The 19,175-nt window shown below is 37.8% G+C and overlaps 3 protein-coding genes across 7 annotated transcripts in view; 2 read left to right on the top strand and 1 right to left on the bottom strand.

Moving 5' to 3' along the window:
• LOC124299809 (calcium/calmodulin-dependent 3',5'-cyclic nucleotide phosphodiesterase 1-like) overlaps positions 1-19,175 on the bottom strand; it is a 170,493-nt gene that overhangs the window by 60,262 nt on the left and 91,056 nt on the right. The window lies entirely within an intron of this gene.
• On the top strand, positions 485-4,627 carry LOC124299814 (alpha-glucosidase-like). Of its 2 annotated transcripts, none has more exons than XM_046753190.1 (9): positions 485-958; positions 1,622-1,777; positions 1,911-2,248; positions 2,338-2,463; positions 2,527-2,955; positions 3,029-3,284; positions 3,359-3,554; positions 3,680-3,820; positions 3,922-4,627. In XM_046753190.1, exons 2-9 carry the CDS (start codon positions 1,627-1,629, stop codon positions 4,067-4,069), a joined length of 1,785 nt encoding a protein of 594 aa, XP_046609146.1. In that variant the 5' UTR covers positions 485-958; positions 1,622-1,626; the 3' UTR covers positions 4,070-4,627. The 2 variants fall into 2 exon arrangements, with proteins under 2 accessions (XP_046609146.1, XP_046609145.1); XM_046753189.1 differs by lacking the exon at positions 485-958 and adding an exon at positions 1,153-1,272.
• LOC124299810 (alpha-glucosidase-like) lies at positions 6,079-8,664 on the top strand. Its single transcript, XM_046753180.1, has 8 exons — positions 6,079-6,255; positions 6,334-6,521; positions 6,698-6,973; positions 7,049-7,291; positions 7,350-7,535; positions 7,610-7,862; positions 7,969-8,323; positions 8,425-8,664. The coding sequence occupies exons 1-8, from the start codon at positions 6,102-6,104 to the stop codon at positions 8,570-8,572; spliced, it is 1,803 nt and encodes a 600-aa protein (XP_046609136.1). The 5' UTR covers positions 6,079-6,101; the 3' UTR covers positions 8,573-8,664.

Consider the following 19,175-nt stretch of genomic DNA (forward strand, 5'->3'; position numbering starts at 1 on the left):
TAGCGAAGCGTTTTCTTATCAAAATTCAATTTTTAGTATAACAGTTCCTTTTGTAGTCCACCAATCAGCTGCAAGATAAGACCAGATGATACGAACCAGCTTGCAGAAGCTATCGGTTATTGTTTGAACTCGATATAATTTTTAGTCGCATACTCGTGAACTATGTAAAATCGGCATCAATATTCTGACGTTTTGATATATGAAGAATTTTCAATCGTTTTTGGCCAAGGGAAAGAAAAAAATTTACGTTCGACAACGTTTTTTTTTTTTTTTATACTGTTATTTACCGAGTGATTGGAATCTGTGTCGTTGTATCACTGACGAAATTGATTGTTCAAGCTTCGAACGACTAAAAAGAGACCGCCTTGTGTTGAAATTTTCTCTTTCTTTTTGTGCATTAGTGATATCGTTGACATGTGGGTCTTAATTAGGAAAGATTAAAGATATCCTGGTCTCTGCTTTGCTTGATCTAACGAGCTTGAGCTCTGTTAGTGGATATTTAGACTGGTGAAAAGCAACGACATCGCCACTACCAGCAAAAGCTACTTACGGCGGTTTTTGATTACTTTTGATTTCGATGCTTTAGAATTCCGAAGAGTTAACAAATGAGTTTAATACACGATAGTTTAGTATTTTCGTACACCGCATTGAACATTATCAATATTTTCATCATGCATGTACGCAACAAGGCACCATAATTAATCATTTCATTTAAAATTTTAATCAATGGCTAGTGTCTCAATTTAACTAATCCATCAAAATCTAATGCAGTCCAAAACTCATGGAAATTTGATTAAACACATAATTGTAAACAATGATCAATTCACTGGTAGTATTTAGAAGTGTGTATTCATCTATCTTTATGTGACTTGGTTCAATTTTACTGTCTTGTTTTATCGTACAATTTTATTGTGGTACCGAGAGAAACGATTATATATTGTTTCGAATAAGGAATAAGGTAAGTTCACATTATTCGGAACTAAAATTATTTTTCAATCCAGAAAATCATGTTAGATTGTGATTTTTTGTATTATGTAATTTGATTAACTACAGCTATGTCTCAACACGCTATCGAGTATTATCCGAGTGCAAAGATAAAAGAAATTATGGTCAAGATCCGGTGTTGGGAGTTTGATAAAAATCTCTCTGTTCGCCGATATTTATATATAGAGGCACCGTGATTACGTTACGAAAAAGTTAGGCCTAGTCTCTTCGACAGACTGGGTCAGCTGTCCGACACCGATTGCTTTGTAATCAATTTTTTGTTACCAGGTGAAATTTTTTTTTTTTTTTTTTATTCCCCGAAGTGAGTACGTGAAAATATTGAACGGCCTACATAACGTGTCAATAATTACTTCAAGTAGATACTACCTACGGGGTTTTATTCCTAAATTATCTGAACCGTGTCCGAACAAATTTAATTGTGTGTGGTGTGAATTGAGAATATTCAAGCACCGGAATTGATTTTGAATCATTTGGGGAAGGGATCATTGATCCTCTACTATAGACAGTAATTTTTACAGTACTTGACGGCCGTTTTAATAAGTTTACGTATGAAATAATAGTTTATTTGAAGTATGTACTCTTATTCTTATTGTTTCAACGCTTGTGTTTTAATCAGGAAAGATGAGAGGTCTTCTATTTCTTTCACTCCTGGCTCTGACGAGCTGGAGTTCGGTTAACGCAGATTTGGACTGGTGGCAAACGGCGTCAGTTTATCAAGTTTATCCGAGAAGTTGGATGGACAGTGACGGCGACGGGATAGGAGATATACCAGGTAGATATTATGAACAAAAAATAATCTCTAGTCAATTTTCCAAGCTTTTATGCAAATTTCGAAATTGACCGATAAAAATAACGAGGTGGTAAATTCCTGATGATTCGTTAATTATTATCGACTGTCTCTCCAGGTATCGAGAGCAAACTGGAGTATCTCGTCGACACTGGTATCGACACATTTTGGATGTCTCCTGTTTACGAGAGTCCCATGGTAGATTTTGGATACGATATTTCAAACTTCACGTCTATCGATTCAATATTCGGAACGATGGATGACTTTGACAACCTGGTAGCGACGGCCAAGTCCCTCGGACTAAAAGTGATCATGGATTTAGTACCGAATCATTCGTCGGATGAACACGAATGGTTTATCAAAAGTTTGGCGGGCATCGATCCCTACACGGATTACTACATATGGCACAACGGTACAGAATTGGAAAATGGAACTATCACTCGTCCTAATAACTGGGTAGGTTATTACCGCTGATTAAATTTGCCTCCGACGATCCAATCGGTGAATCAAATACACGAGAATACCTTCGCTTTACTGCATTTCAGATCAGCTACTTTGGTGGTTACGCCTGGACTTGGAGTTCGGAAAGGCAAGCCTACTACTATCACAAGTTCACCGAAGAACAGCCGGACCTGAATTACAGAAACGAATTAGTTGTCCAGGAGATGAAGGTGAGCGATCAAGAGACGATTACCCAAAAATCATCATTCGATTAAGCGGTTCCAACTTTCCAGGATATAATAGAATTCTGGTTGGACAGAGGCGTCGACGGTTTTCGAGTCGATGCAGTCGACACTCTTTTCGAGGATGAAACCTATCCGGACGAACCTCTTTCCGGGCTGACTGACGATCCAACGGATTACGATTACACTCTCCACTATTACACAATGGCTCAAGACGAGACCTACGAGATGGTGACCCAGTGGCGCACTTTACTGGACGATTACGCATTCAAGACAGACAACGTAACGAGAATAATGATGATGGAAACTTACGAGAACGTAACGCAAGTAATGAAATTTTACGACGCTGGAGCGCATTTTCCATTCAACTTTTTCCTTATCATGAACGTCAACGGCTCCAACACCGCATCGGAAATCAAGGAATTGGCGATTGACGAGTGGTTGGACAACTTACCCGATAACGTAACGTCGGACTGGGTGGTTAGTACATTTAAATTTTCCAATATAACGAGTCCCGCGTGAAATTCATTGATTCGATAATCCCTGGTCGCAGATAGGAAATCACGATAGAAAACGCGTAGCCACCAGATACAGTTCGGAGCAAGTCGACGCGATGAATATGATCAATCACCTTCTTCCCGGAGTCTCTGTCACCTATTACGGCGAGGAAATCGGTATGGAGAACCTGTGGATATCATGGGAAGATACGCAGGATCCGTGGGCTTGTAACCAGGATGAGGACACTTACGAATTGTACTCGCGAGATCCTAACAGAACCCCGATGCAATGGGATGCTACTACTTCAGCCGGTAAGAAATACTCCCGAGTTGTTTTACCTTTCCGATCACCGAGCTGATTTCATTACTCGTCCATCGCTTCGCAGGTTTTTCCACCAACGAGTCGACGTGGTTACCGGTCCACAGCAACTACCTTACCCTGAATCTCGCCGCTCAAATGGAGGCCGAAGTTTCCCACTACAAAGTCTACAAAGCGTTGATTAGCCTGAGACAAGAGTCAGTAATTCAAGAAGGATCGGTAAACGTTCAACTGTTGACCGATAACGTCATGGCTTTCTCAAGGTTAGAATCTACCCCAATGACCATCGAATGATCCCGTTGTTCGGTCTCTGATGACGGTACCAAAGCCACCATGAATCTCAGGTGGCAATTTATTCTGTTGTACTGTAACGAATTCCGTTCCTCAGGGAGCTAGATGGATCCGATCCAGTGATTGTCGTGACGAACTTCGCGAACAACACGGAGACGGTCAGTCTAGATGTGTTCGAGAACGCGTCCGATAATATGGTGGTTTCTATAGCCAGTATAAACTCGGAACTGACTGAAGGGTGAGTGATTGATTATATCGTAACGATAGGGAATTTGATATCGAGCGCGTTCCCGCGTTCCAAAACTTGATATTCTCTGTAATATTTTGATGCTTTGACAGAACCGCGGTTTCGAGAAGCAGTGTTGAAATCTCAGCCCTTTCTGGTATCGTTTTGCGAAGTGGTACAGACAGCGGTGCCAACGCCATTCTATCGAGCGCATTCTTCACTCTACTAATGGCAGTCCTTGCTCGCTCAATTCGCTGCTGATTCAAACACCTCGATGAATGTAATCGCCTCGCTTAGTTCATCGTATCGTAACCGTTGCGATCACATCATCCTCACTTACGAGGTTTGGTTGTAGAATATTAGTATCGTCGTTGTCGTCGTCGAATGTTGAAGCGATTGTTATCCGATCAGGTTATCGTTAATTGGAACGAATCGAAAAATCGGTTATTGGCTAATCGGAATCTGGAGGACACAATAAAAAAAAAAATAAAAATAAAAAAATACTGAGGAATCGTGTATTTTCAGTTGTAAAAATTATCTAAATTTATCAAAAACTATTTTTCGTTTAATTCAATTCAGTATTGTGTGTCTGATAAGATTAGCCAAAGATCGTTGATCGCTCAGCGAATGTAATGAAACACCCAAGCGTTGCAGAATGCGACGTAAACATGTACATATAATGGCAATAACATTACATAAGGTATATTACCCTACAAGATAATACAATACTCGAAGTTATCACGAGCTACATCGAAAATGTAATTTGTATTGAAACTGTGCTTCTAAGAAAATAAATCTAAAACACTTCTTTCACCAATTCAGACAGAAGTTAATCGGGGTTTTTATTTTCAGTCGAAATGATTGAGGAAAAGTATCAAACTTATTCAGAGAAACGTGTTCAACATTTCAATGGAAAACATTGTTCAGACTTTTGCGGTAATTCACAAAAGTTTAATTTTTTACGTATCTTGATTCGAAGACGAGAGTTAAAATAAACGTTCACTGCTAGATTGTAGATAGGCTTCAAAAAGGACAGGATCTGCGGTACGATTCGGTTGAAAATTTTATCACGTGCGTACAGGTATGTGAAATATATGCGTAACGTGAATAAAGTGTTGAAATGAAATTTCTTTCTTGCCCTAGTAACAAGATGGACACGAAGGAGGAGGGGGTCAGTCAAGGATAAAATTTACCAGCGAATGAAAAGAAGAAAAGATGAAAATATGTCCGGAATTCAATAACAGCATTCTTGTCGTCGCTCGACGTTTGACCGTCGCGTAGGCGTCGGTTCGTTTACCGAAACTCGAGGGGTTGTCGGGAAACTTTGTCGACTTCAACGGGCGAAGGATCGAAAATAAGAGAGATAAACGGAAAACGGCAAATTCGACGACAGCTAAGGATCGGAGGTGCCTCGGCGGTTTTGTTTAACCATATTGAAGATGCCTCACGCGTGTAGTAAAATTGTAAAATCAAGGTTTATTATAAAAGTAGAGTTCAAGCAAGTCGACTTGAATTTCGTTAAAAAAATCTCTTCCCAACAAGGCAAGGAGTTATATGCATTAAAATGCAAATTTAAATATCGTAACTTCGGTTAGCGATAACTCTAGAAAAATTAGTTTCTTGTTTCAGTTTTTTAATACCAAAGTCGACCCGGTCGTCCAATTTTGTTTAATCAATTATTATTGATTTACAGGGATTTTTGGTGAAAAAGTTATCTAAAAATGTTGGAGCAATGTAATTTCTCTGAAGTGATCATAGCGCCGTTTTTTCAACCGATATTCATGGGCTTCTTATTTTGTTCTATTCCAATAAAATACGTACTGTTTTGATGAAATTCAACGCAACTGTCTAAGGTCGCAACTTTAGAATGGTTATAGTTCATCACTTTTCGCATAAAAAATATCTTCAACCGTGTTTTGTACAATATCCGAGGTCCTCGCAATGCAAAACGGATTAATAAACGCGACCGAGCCCGCAGTCAAGTTCGTTCGTACAGTTTGATAAGTGTTTTTACGCGATTTCAACACTATCGCATACACCGAGCGAGCAATAAATGGCTGTGAATTTTTCTTTAAAAGTGCAGTATCGTTATCTCGTGAACGTATTTCCACTGAATGGCTATGTTTGCCATTGGGTGATATTATCGCTGGTGCATGGCAATCACAGTTTCATAATTTTAAAAAAGGGATTACTGGTAGAGAATTTTTACCAAGCCTCCGGTAATCAAGCTGCACCCAGAGACTTCGAGGTATAAATGGAACGCAACGAAAAGGGCGTGCACAGTGTGTCAACGATGGGGTGCCTGCATGCCGTTCTCTTCTTGTCTCTCGGTTCCCTAGTTGTCGGGGAAGTAACGAACAAGGGATGGTGGAAGGACACGGTCTTCTATCAAATCTACCCCCGAAGTTTTATGGACTACAACGGAGACGGCGTCGGTGACCTAAAAGGCAAGAATGAAACTCAATCCTTGTCCCAAAGTGAAAATAATCCCCGACTAACAGTCCTCCAATAATTCTACGTTAAAGGTATCACGTCGAAACTCGAGCACTTTGTCGACGCTGGTATCGGAGCGGTGTGGATATCACCGATATACACGAGTCCCATGGTGGACTTCGGGTATGACATAGCAAATTTCCGGGAGATAGATCCGATCTTTGGTAACCTCGCCGACTTCCAGGCACTCACTGCCAAGGCCAAGCAGCTGGGAATCAAGGTCAGCTTTATGCCGGACGATAAGATCCGAGGAGACGTAGTTCCGTCAAGCATGAACAAGTATCTAGCGCAAAAATCGAGATGCACAATTAGCTGGAGACGTCTTCTCGAGGCCTGCCATCTGGGCACGAACCTTTTCTCGTTCTCAACTTTACCCTGAAGGTTTTTTGACCGCAGGTGATCCTTGACTTTGTTCCGAACCACACCTCGGACGAGCACGAATGGTTCAAGAAGAGCGTGCAAGGTATTGCTCCATATGACAAGTATTACGTATGGCGAGATGGCACAGTTGATGATGACGGTACTCGATTGCCACCCAACAACTGGATTAGCGTCTTCAGCGGCCCGGCATGGACGTTCAACGAGCAGAGGGGACAGTGGTACTTTCACCAGTTCGCCGAACAGCAACCCGATCTGAACTATTTCAACACGTTGGTGCAGTCGGAAATGAAGGTCGTTGAGGTTATATAAAATCTGGCAAAACGCTCGGTCAGACTTTGAGATTACCATTGATTTCGGCTGTTGCAGAATGTGCTGAGCTTCTGGCTGAGCCTAGGAGTCGATGGTTTCCGAGTGGACGCCGTGCCGCATCTGGTCGAGGTTGAGGACCTCACAGACGAACCACTGAGCAACACGCCGGGAGTGAATCCGAACGACTATCCGTACCTGGACCACATTTACACCAAGGACCACGAGCTCACCTACCAGATAATCAAGGAGTGGAAGGATCTGCTCGATGATTACGCGGACAGTACGAATACCGACGAGAAGGTAGGTGGAAGAATTGGCGCTAATTGAGCTTCATTACCGACCCGCTTCGCCGTTCTAGGTGTTGATGACCGAGGCGTACACGGACCTGCCCAACACCATGAGGTACTACGACTGCGGGGTCCAAATCCCGTTCAACTTCAAGTTCATAATGGAGATCAGTAACGACTCGACAGCCGTGGACTACAAGAACGCGATAGACACTTGGCTGGACAACATGCCGAAGACGGGAGTGGCTAATTGGGTCGTGAGTGAATGTTTTTCCGAACAGATTTTCGTATCGATCTTCAACCGAATGTAATTTCCTCCGCTCTCTTGCAGATGGGTAACCACGACCGCAGTCGAACAGCCTCTCGATTTCCGGATCGAGCCGATCAAATGACGATGCTGGCGATGATACTACCAGGGGTCGCGGTCACCTACAATGGCGAGGAAATCGGCATGACCGACACTTGGATATCCTGGGCTAACACGCAAGACCCCCAGGCCTGTAATACCGATCCCGATCGCTACGAGGTTCATTCCCGCGATCCAAACCGATCGCCGTTCCAGTGGGACGCTACAAAGAACGCGGGTTAGTTGATTTCTCAATTAATCGTCATACGATTTTTCAATCGATTATTCAACCGATCACCGACCGATCTCCAGCCGATTTCTTACCGATTTTCACCCTAATGCAGGTTTTTCGACCAGCGCAACTACTTGGATACCGGTCAACAGCAATTACCTGGTGTTGAACTTGAAGCAGGAAAAACAGGACCTGATTTCTCATTACAAGGTTTACCAGGCGCTGACGAAGCTCAGAAAGGAAACGGTGCTTAGAGAGGGTGAATACGAGGTGAAGATCGTGAACAATCAGGTGCTCGCCGTGATTCGTACGCACGTTGAAGGAGGTGTTACTGAGAAAGTGATACTTTTGATAAACTTCGACAATAGTGTCGGGAAGACCGTCGATTTAACGGCGTCAAGTATTGCCGATAAATCGGCAAAGACGAGCGTCTACACTTCAAGCGTTCAGTTCAGAACCACCGTCGGGTAAGCTGTGGATATCTTATTTCGGTCCTTCTTTTCATACAAACCTAGTTTCCCGTTCACTCAGGATTATTTTCGCAATTGTGTTTTTTTTTTTCTCACAGCGCTGAAATCGACGCTACGAAGATTCAACTTCCGGCTAAGGCGTCGATCGTTCTGCTCTCTCGCAGTGGTGCTGCCCACATAACCGGTAGTATTTTCTTAACGATTTTCGCCCTCGTCATTAAACACTTCCTGATACAAAGCGATTGAAAATTGTGAATCGCAAGGAGAGACAATTATTTTTTCTCTATTCATCGTCAAATGGGAATCCCGATGAAGACTAAAAGTGCGTAACCATACAAGTCGTAATATAAATTTTGTACATACACGCGTCTTAGGAAATATTATTTAATAAGAAAAAAAAAAAAAAATCATCGCGTATCGATAATACATGACAACGCTTTGATGTAGACGACTTTCATTCGCTAACAATTCCCCCCCCCCCCCTCTCACTAATCACGATATTACCACAGGATGTATTTGCTGACGAAAATTCATTTGAGTCAATAATAATGTAAAAATTTTCATTCAATTTATTCATTCAATTATTATTCTGTTCTTTCGTACCGATTTTTTCCAACTTCTTTCATCTTTCAATCGAAATTAAAAACGAAGCGTGATCAAACGCGTTGCGACAAATTCATAGCATCAAAGATGATTAATAAAAACAGCGATTATAATACGTACAATAATGTACATCCTCGAATCACGGAATGAAAAATAAGGTAAAAATTGAATAGGAGAAAAGAAGAAGAGAAGGAAAAAAGAAATTCACAGGCTCTTATATTCGAGGCACGAATTTATCCTGGCAAATCTTTTCTCAAAGTACAAGGGGGTGGAGGTCTCCTTTATTGCGTACGCAGGAACGGACAGGAGAGTTGAACTGAGGAAGAGAAGAAGAAAAAAAAAAAAAACCTCAGGCTGCCATGCCTCTGTAAATTTACACATTTTCACCACAAGTATGTATGTACACGGTAAAGCACGTGTGTTGGTATACTTATGTGTTCACCTATATACGTATATATGTTTCCTCCCCTCCCCACCCCTGCCTGTTCCTTATAAATTTCCGCAAACGATTCCGACAACTTGTGGGAATTCGCCAACCGTATGTACATTGCACATAGTTAGATATGTATGTATACATATAGATACGTGCGTATGTAAGGTGTGTATATTCAACGGTTTCCTTATACGTCTTGCGCTTCTTACCACCAAATGGAAAGTATGAAGACGGGACGTAAGCTTCACAGAATCCTGGAGTTTGGTCTCGCGATATTGGAAGGATTGAGAAAGATTTGCATATCAAACGTCAATTTTGATATCTACCTTACCAACGGACGGTAATGTTTATCGGGTGAAATAGTAGACGACATGTTTTTTATGGTCGATATCGAAATTGACTAGCTATTTTGATTGATTACAGCGATAAGATTCAGGGAAGATAGAGAAAGAGAGAGAGAGAGACAGAAAGAGATAAACAAAAAAAAAAAAAAAAAAAGTATAATAACGTGAGACAGCAGAACAAGAGATAAAAAACAAGTAAATTGATTCCATTATTGGCACGGAAACGCGTTTAATTCATCTTTTATTTAATAGTACCGCAACTCATCTCAATCGAATTATATTTCCAGCGGGATACTGACGAAGTGACGACGTCTACTATAAGAGATATATGTATATAGAGAGAGAGAGAGGGATAGAGAGGCAGAATAAGTGAGCTTTTATTAGATCGTACGATCATTGGGATATGATTCTGTCCCGTAAGCATGTCTACGTTCGTTTTACCGCCGGTGTTTTTCTTACCCCGGCACGAACAAAACTGAATAAATAAATGAAAGGGGAAATAGATAAAAACGAGGGGTGGGGGTAAGATTAATACAGATCCAGCATCAACATTAATTCTCATCAATTATCGTGATATTATATCTCCTCGATACTGTACGAATTTGGACCTGAGATTAAACTGCTTCTTTAGACACATCACTCAGCTTTAAAATAACTTTCAGAAGTAATTAACAGAAACGAGAATATGTCAATAATTATTGCGAATAATTACATTCGAATTGAAAATGAAAATGACAGTATGATGTTGAATAAAAAAAAAAAAAGTGGATAATATCCGATACACAGTTTTATTTTATTCGTTTGAATTCTGTCAAATTTTTTTCAATCAGATATCCAAGAATAACTTGAAAAGTTTTGATACGGTGAACCGAAAAAAACAAAACAAATAAATAAATGAATACAGCATTCGAATACCTGTTTTCGTAATAAATAAAAATAATTTGAAAGTTGGGAACATTTTTTTCTCTTCTTTCAAGTATCGGGAATTTCTTAATATCATGTGGTAAAATAATTTTATAAAAAATCGTCTAATAAGCTTATCGAATATTATATATATATATATATATACAATATATGTATATATACATCGTACAGGGGGGTGAAAATGATGAAAGAATAAGACGAAATAAAAATTGACAAGTAGCTATTATAAAAAGGGAGGGAAGGGAGCGAAAAATTATTACAAGAACGTTTCTGCACGCGCCGATCGGTACGTAGGCGAATAATTAGAGGTCCTCCGCAGAAAGCAGGGGTATAGAGGTAAGAGGCTTATAAGCCCGTCCTCCACTCCCATCGAAGAAGAACCTTTGTGGAGCTTACGTAATCCCGAATGGTATAGCGACCCTCTTCGTAATAGGTATTACCTACCTGTTCGCCCACCTCGTCGGGGGTTTCGCAACCTTTCGTATCGCTGTTGCTACGGTACCGGAAAATTTAAAGAAGAGGAGGATCAAGGATTCTGCCCAATATCAATAGCGAAAAACGTCGGGAAACCGAGAGTCGGAAACTGGAAAATCACCGTCATTCGTTGTATGCCTTATTTTGCCTGAACGGTGAGTAAAAGAAATAATAGAACTAGATTTTATACACTGAGAAAAATTTCATTTGTCACAGTAACTAGAAAAATTCAATAAAACAGGTATCGTTAAAAAAAACTGTTTGAATACTGTCGGAATTACAAAAAACGATGTACGCCTAACCATTTTGCGCTATCGTCGATCCTTTTTTGGTAATCGCAACGAAAAATCAGTTTCTAAGGTTTACTCTACTTTTTTAGTTAAACAAGGCTTTGAAGTCAATTTATTCTTGCACAATCATTAAATTTTCGCAACGGTTGCGAGAAAATCTAGCAACAGTGATCGTAATGAGAAAGAATAGTAACGGATTCTAGGCTTTCCGGTAACAGCTAGAAAACTAATTTTCATTTTCTACCTAGAACTATATTTTTCGATTTTGGTAAAAAATGAAAATAGTTAAGGACCGAGCGGTAACCGGAACTAAAAATTTCTCTCAGTGTACACTTCTCCAATAGCTGTGATAATTATTCAGATTTTTCCAATGAGAATTGTAACGCAAGGAGCTTTTCGAATAGCACCAAGTTTCGAAGTTCTTCTCAATAATACCTGGACTCATATGGAACGTAATTGATTAGAACCAAGTCAAACGCACTTGTTTTATGGAGCAATATTAAAAGTTCAAATTTCAAGCAAATCTAAAAAAAGTCTAGAGTTTCACTGCGATGTTTCCTTAAACGTTTTTATTGTAAAACTTGTCGAATTGGTATTTTCACTACTCATACAATCATCTTTTATTTGATCAATTTGCGCTTTCAAATTTCAGACCGGCAATTTTTCAAATTTCGTTTTTTTATAATAATTACATACCGTTGAAAAATTAATAAACCACCTAGTATAATTTAACAACCAATTGAATCGTCTTGTAATCTTCTCGCAAAATTGATTATTCGTCTAATTTATCGAACCGTTAATTAGGTAGTTATATACTTACGTAATTAAATTGCTTACTCAATTACCATCCGTTAGTTTCGTTCAGTACATTTTCGTAGCCAAGAATATCTTTAATAAAAAAAAAATAAGTAAAAAAAAAAATAAACCTCGCGGTGATGAATAAATTTCACCTAACCATTTCCTCTTGTAATTTAGTTAACAGGAAAGAGAATGAGAAAAAAAAAAAAACAAATTTGACCCTGCGGCGTGTGTTTTCGCCAAATTATAATTACGAATGCAGCAGCGGTAGAAGCACCAGCCGGATGCGGGTTGCAGAATTGCTAATTATCATTCCCCGCACAGAAGCTAATCGCCGAAGGATCAAAGTGAGGATCAGAAACAAGCAGGAGAACCCGCAGGAGTTTGCGGTTCTGTATAACAACAGAATACCTTATATCCTATACAGAATACCCTATATATATATATATATATATATGTATGTACGGAGAGGCAAGACGACACGTTCCTGCTCTGAGAAACTTGAATAACAACACGAGTTCCGCTCACGATCAGCGAGAAAAATTTCGATACCCGATGCGAAGAATAATAAATTAACTTTCGTTCTACTTATTTATTTATTCCCTCACTTAGCGTAGTCTCGAAACCCTTTTCCAGCAGCTTCGTTAAATCTTGAAACACAATGAAATTTTTTAAAACAAACTTTGCATCCTGATTTACAAGTCAAGAAAGAAGAAAAAGGAAAATTGTGTCAACCGTGATTATTTGACCCGAAAATATCTCTCCTTTGTATATTTTCATTAATATTATACAGATTATTCGATACAACGCTGCTTACGATTTCTGCGTATTCTTGTTTTCTTTTCTTTTTTTTTTCTGAAATATTTTATAACGGAATAATTGTAGAAAATGTGAAAAAACCCATCTTTAATTAATTGAAATTATCGACTGTAATACATTTCGTGGAATTAATCCGCGGTATTTTTGATTTTTTTTTTTTTTTTTTGATTTCACTTCCAATCAAATAAGGTTTCGTTAAATTAAATATAACGCAAATTATAATCTGTGGAAAATCGAAGGCCAAAGACGGGCTTCACAGAATCACAGATTTAACGACGACATGCGGGTGAGAGGTTTCGCATTTTTTTTTTTTTTTTTGCTTTTTTTTCTTCTTTTTATTCTATACTTCAACTTTGAAAATTGTCGAAAAAATTACGTCTCCGTATATAAATATTGACATGCTTTCGGGATGGGTAAATAAACTTCTGCATATACGTGTACATATATATATATATATATATATATATATATATATATATATATATACGTAGATTACCTGTGAAAGGGGTTGAAGATAATTTTCCCGGTAAATACACAACCGCTGTGAAGCGAAAGTATTTTGGATTGGTATATTGCCTCGGGATCAAGGCTGTGCATACACACATACATACATACATACATACATGACATACGCTTTGCAAATTCGATAAACGAGCCGGCTGGCAAATATACGTTCAAACTAGTATATTTACGTTTTCATTCCACCCTTAACGCACGTTTTACGTATATTTTCATGAGTCAAAGCTGCTCAAGACTCATCCTTTGTAGAACTATAAGGATATGAAAAGGGTTTAACCTAATTTTGAGGAATGAATTCGGAGACCCCCGACTATGCAAACGTGTCAAGGATAAGGTGACATTTTTTTACGCTATTCCTCACTCCTCAATTGGGTCGGCTTTTCATTTATTTATTTATTTATTTATTTATTTATTTGTTTTTTTTTGTTTATTATTTGCGCGTTGTGGAAAATTACACCGAACCGTTTAATTGATTATTCGATGTTTTTTAATCTCTTTAAAAATCTAATAACAAAAAATACTCGAATTATAAACGAATGCTTGAATATCGATGCGAATAGCTTGGAATTAGTTGAAAATCTATAAGGTTTGTGTGTTTGATTTCATTTTGAGATGGGTAATTTTTTAAATGTTTCGTCAAGAAATCCATTCTCTGTGAGAAAAAAAAAAAAGAGAGAGAGCGATTTGAAACACGAAGAATGGATATTTCGTATCGTTTTTTTTTTTTCTTCTTCTTCTATTAATAAAGAAATTATCGTAGCTCGCGATTATGATAATTCGATAAATACCAAATGCGCGTCAATATCGTGATAAAATTAATAAACAACGTTGTGTAATTGCTTCTTCTTTTTCTTCGCAAATAATAAACCTCGATTTGTATTTCGTTCAATCGTCTGGAATTCCCCCATAAACGGCCTCGTCCCTAAACGGATCAGTTTCCGTTCGTTTCTTCGTAAAATTCATTCGGTTATCTAATTATCCGATCGTTTCCATTTCACCGAAACGATCATAAATTGTTTTCCCTTCGTCGTTGCAATTACTTCGATATCAGGTAAACGAACAACGGTAAGAAACGGACAAAGAGAGCGATAGAGAGAGAGAGAGAGAAACAAATGAGAAAAAAAATTGAAAAGTAATGGAATAAATTTAAAGACTTTTTCTTCAAGATCGTTCGTCATTCCCAATTTATCATTTATCTATACGACAGGGGGGGGGGGGGGGGGGGGATTTCGTTGCTGTCCCAACTTCGGGGTAACTTCCAACAAAAAAAAAAAAAAAAAAAATAAAGCATGCGAAACAATAGAGTGAGACACGAAGATCCATAATTTATAATTCAGCGTCGAGAGATCCATTCGGTTCGTGATCGCGTGGAATGAGTAGAGAGAGAGAGGAGGTGAGAGGAGAGAGGAGAGAGGAGAGACTCCTCTAATAAAGGGTGAACCACACCATCCAAGTGCACCGTCGACGACTCGGCTAAGTCAACCGTATTGCTTGCTTAGCTGACTCGATCCCTCGACTCGAGATTACTTTCAGCACGTTTCTGCAGCCCCGGCAACAAACCGACGTAAACTAACCGCCTGGCGTTTTTTCTTCGTTGTGAGGTTTATTTTTTTTTTTTTTTTTTTTCTTGTTTTTTTTCTACGTTTTTTTCTTTTCACGCACGAGTCAATAATCCGGGTGGGGTGGAAAAATGTGAAAGAGGAAAAAGTCGTCAAATTACCGACGGTTGAGAAAACGTCGAAAAGATCCGTAATTTCACGGAAAAGATGTCTCGGTGAAAAATGAAAATTGCGAACCCGAGAATGTGAAAAACAATTTGAAAGGAATGATTTTTTTTTTTTTTTTTTTTTTTTCTACAACGGATCAGATCACGAAGTATCGATCAATCGCGAAAATAAGAGAGAGAGAGAGAGAAAAAAAAAGTTGACTATTCAAATTTTTGCCATTCCGTATTCTTTACGTTTTCGATTTTATACCGTTTCCTTCGCTGTTTTCAAAACAGCAAAAGCACGAGGTGAATACATTCACCCCTTGACAGATTGTTAACTCGATAATTTACTTATGTCAACAAGCACGATGTGACGCAAATTAATTGAAAACTGAATTGGGACGGAAGTTTGGCACACGTTAATTATGTACGGTGGCTTGTTTATCGGGAGAAGAAAGAGAAATTGGAAAAAAAATAAATAAACGAAAAAAAAAAAAAAAAAAAAACCACCGGAATAACAATTTCTTTTCACGGAAATTCCGAAGAAACAACACGTTCATTCAACTGTGTATTATTCGGCAAACAATCATTTGGGATTTTCAAAGATTTTATTACACCGGGAATGTAAATCTATACAAAAATAAAAAAAAATCATTTGCAAAGACACAAAAAAATCGACAAACTTTTAATAACTTGTTGTGGTTGAAAGATTGAGATCTTTTTTTTGCGCAGAAGAAGTAACGATAAAATTTCGCTGAAAGATTACATTTCAAAATGACGATTGAAATTTTTGAGTTTTTTTTTTTCAATCAAAAATTTTCTTCCATTCATTCATCTGCATCGAATTCTTTTCGAAAAACGAAAGTATATATTCATCATTCATCGATACCACGGTTGCCTCGATCTCTGAAAATTTTATGCAAATAAAAATTTGTACTTTCATTAATAGAAAATCGCGTGTGATTTGTAAACTGAAAATTACATCCGTTCATTCTTTTATTCAACATTATTCCGTGATTTCTGTGTAAAAAAAAAAAAAAAAAAAAAAAAAAAAACATTGCAAAGTTTTTTTTTCACGTGCTGTGAAACGTCGTTTTACATCACCGTATGGCTATTTCACCAAAAACCATATACTTCAGCCTCTGAATTTTTATTTTCCCACTCTTGAAAATTCACACAACTTTTTACGTACACGATATTAAAAAGGTATGAAAACGCGTGAGTATCAGCGATAAAAAAAAATTTTACATCGGAGTTGTAAAATTGCTCTAGATACGTGTAAAACAACGCGTGCTGGAGATGAAAGAGCAAGAGACGCGACGTCGAAAGTTGAGCTTACCGATGCCATCTGTGTGACCCGTATTATACGAGGAGAATCCGGATATCCGTTTGTTCGACGCCGCCGGACGTGGGAAATAGTCGGAAGCTCGAATGAATTTCATAAATATTTTCAAACTCGCCTTTCGTATTTTTCGATTTCATTATCGTTAGCGACAGAAATTAATTTACAAAAGTTATCGTTCCTCTGTAATTAAATGGCAATGATTTATCATTTTTGTAACTTTTTTTTGCCACATGATAATAATAGTAACAATGATTTATTATTATTGCTATTATTGTTATTATTATTATTATTGTTATTGTTATTATTATCATCATCATCATCGTCGTCGTCGTCATTCTTCTTCTTTGTGTATTTTTCTTTGAGAGTTGGGTGGAAATTCCGAATTTGAAAAGCTCGAGGGCGCGAAATTCCGAATTTTTTGGCGGTGAAAGTTGAAATAAAGAAATTAAACTTACGGAACATCAATTTTTCGAACGGGTCCGAAATTCGTCGCTCAAAGTTCCGGAAGGATAAAATGCCGAAAGGGCGTAACTGCGACGAGTCGACTTACCGAAAGTGCGGTACTGAGAAAATTGAAAAATCTGAAGAACCGAAATCCCGAATGATCGAAAATTTTCACCACCGTGAATTTCCGACTTGGTCGAATTTCACCACTTTGAGCTTTCTTTGTTTTGGATTTTCGATATTTTTATCCGTTAGGAATCCTGGTCATTCTGATTTGCGATATTTCTGATCCTTTACGACCACTCGTTGATTAAACTACGCTGTGCGAGTATATTTTCATTTTTACAACTTTCCTCCATCGAAACTTGAATTTTTAGAATTTTGCATTTCGGAACTTTGACTACCCCTCGGCTTTCCAACCGCTCGAAACTTTGTTGTTTCTTCAAAGTTTGATTTCTTTACTTCAAGTTTCGCCACTAAATAATTCGGAATTGGACGTTTTCGAAACTTTTCAAATTCGTTACTTCAACCCCGCCCCGTTATTTATTTTTATTTTTATTCAATTTTTGTTTCTGCCGTAATCCGTCATTCAACAATTTTTGTTTTCGAAATTCCTCCAATTTCTTTGCTTCACATTTTATCGCCCGGCATAAAGATAGAGTAGTTTTAATTCAAACGATATTTTGCAGGACGATAATCATTGTATAACTAGGTATACACACACACACACATGTTTCATGAGATACTGAATGATCGCATGGATTGCGTAATACGAAACTTTTATAACCCGCACGCAAAGCGGTGCATATATATGTATATATATATATATATAGTATATACAATATACAATCTGGCTTTTGATTCTATCAGGATACATAAATTCTTATAACGAGCCCGAATGAGTATCACTTACGTGTAAGCGTATATTCACACCTATGTATACGTATATCAAAGTGTATCGCATACGAAGTAGCGTAAATTTTTTTTTTCTCCAAGTTTACAACATGCATATATGCAAATTGGCCAAGAATTGCGATGCATTAAAAAAAAATTCAAGTCTATATTACATACATATAAGTATAATATAGGTACGTGTACAATCAAGTTTATATTTATGGAATGATGAGATGGCCGACGAGATTTCATCGACGAAAAAAAAAAAAAAGGAAAAAATTCAGACCGATGATGCACGTTTTTCTGATATTTTGTTTGTTTTTTTTTTTTAATTATTTTGTTTTCTCTCATGTTCGAAGATTTTCTCTTCGCGGAAGATATTAACAAATTTCGAGAATACAATTTGCAGATGTCCCGTCGGTGCAACGAAGTTGAGCGCGTGCTCGAAATACGATAATATGGCGGAAAATTGAAGGAAAAAGGTGAAGAGAACGAAAAAAAGAAAAACGAGGGATGAAAATAAGTAAAAGCAAAAAAAAAAAGAAAGAAAAATCGTGACCGGGTTAGCGTGACAATACCTGGCTAGTTAGAAGATGCGAGGCTTCAGCTTCGTTCGCAGCGAATATTAGAAAGAAATACGGGTTAAATTGGATTCACGTCACGTTCGAATCGATTCGTCATCGTGTACATATATATATATATATGTATATATATACATATATATTAGAGTAACGCAGGAAAAGTCACGTGGTGGTTGAAGAAAGACGTAAGAATGCGAAAGCTGTAAAACAATGTCGTAAAAAGATTGAAAAAAAAAAAGAAAAGAAAAGAAAAGAAACAAAACCATTTGCGTAACAAATGATTCTTAATATATACGATAGTCGATGAATATTTCGACAGAATTATTCAACGAAGGTATTATAAATTAGACGATCAACGGAGAGTTTTTTGTTTTTCTAGAAACTGTTTGACGAATAATGAGTTATCGTATTTCCGATTTATTTTTAGCCCCCCCCCCCCCGGAATGTGATAGAATTTATCCGTCACGTTAGGATTTCGATAATAATTCGATCGAAAGATTTCTCGTTCTACGAAAATTGTACTTTTTGACTCGTATATTATTTTCCAAACCGTTTCATAAGCTAGAGTGAAAGAAAAATTCATGTCTCGTTTTATGATCCTCAGAATATCGTATCGTTGAAAGGAAAGAAAAAAAAAAAAAAAAATTTATCACACCTGCAAATAAGCCATAAA

The sequence above is a fragment of the Neodiprion virginianus genome, chromosome 3 (genome assembly GCF_021901495.1).
Source record: "Neodiprion virginianus isolate iyNeoVirg1 chromosome 3, iyNeoVirg1.1, whole genome shotgun sequence".
In the NCBI taxonomy this organism is placed as follows: Eukaryota; Metazoa; Arthropoda; class Insecta; order Hymenoptera; family Diprionidae; genus Neodiprion; species Neodiprion virginianus.

Excerpts from the sequence above, each read along its gene's own strand:
- LOC124299814 (XM_046753190.1), top strand. The coding sequence starts at position 1,627 with ATGAGAGGTCTTCTATTTCTTTCACTCCTGGCTCTGACGAGCTGGAGT. Across the intron at positions 2,464-2,526 it reads TAGTTGTCCAGGAGATGAAG|GATATAATAGAATTCTGGTT; the intron begins GTGAGCGATCAA and ends CCAACTTTCCAG. Across the intron at positions 3,555-3,679 it reads AACGTCATGGCTTTCTCAAG|GGAGCTAGATGGATCCGATC; the intron begins GTTAGAATCTAC and ends TCCGTTCCTCAG.
- LOC124299810 (XM_046753180.1), top strand. The coding sequence starts at position 6,102 with ATGGGGTGCCTGCATGCCGTTCTCTTCTTGTCTCTCGGTTCCCTAGTT. Across the intron at positions 7,292-7,349 it reads GTACGAATACCGACGAGAAG|GTGTTGATGACCGAGGCGTA; the intron begins GTAGGTGGAAGA and ends TCGCCGTTCTAG. Across the intron at positions 8,324-8,424 it reads CAGTTCAGAACCACCGTCGG|CGCTGAAATCGACGCTACGA; the intron begins GTAAGCTGTGGA and ends TTTTTCTCACAG.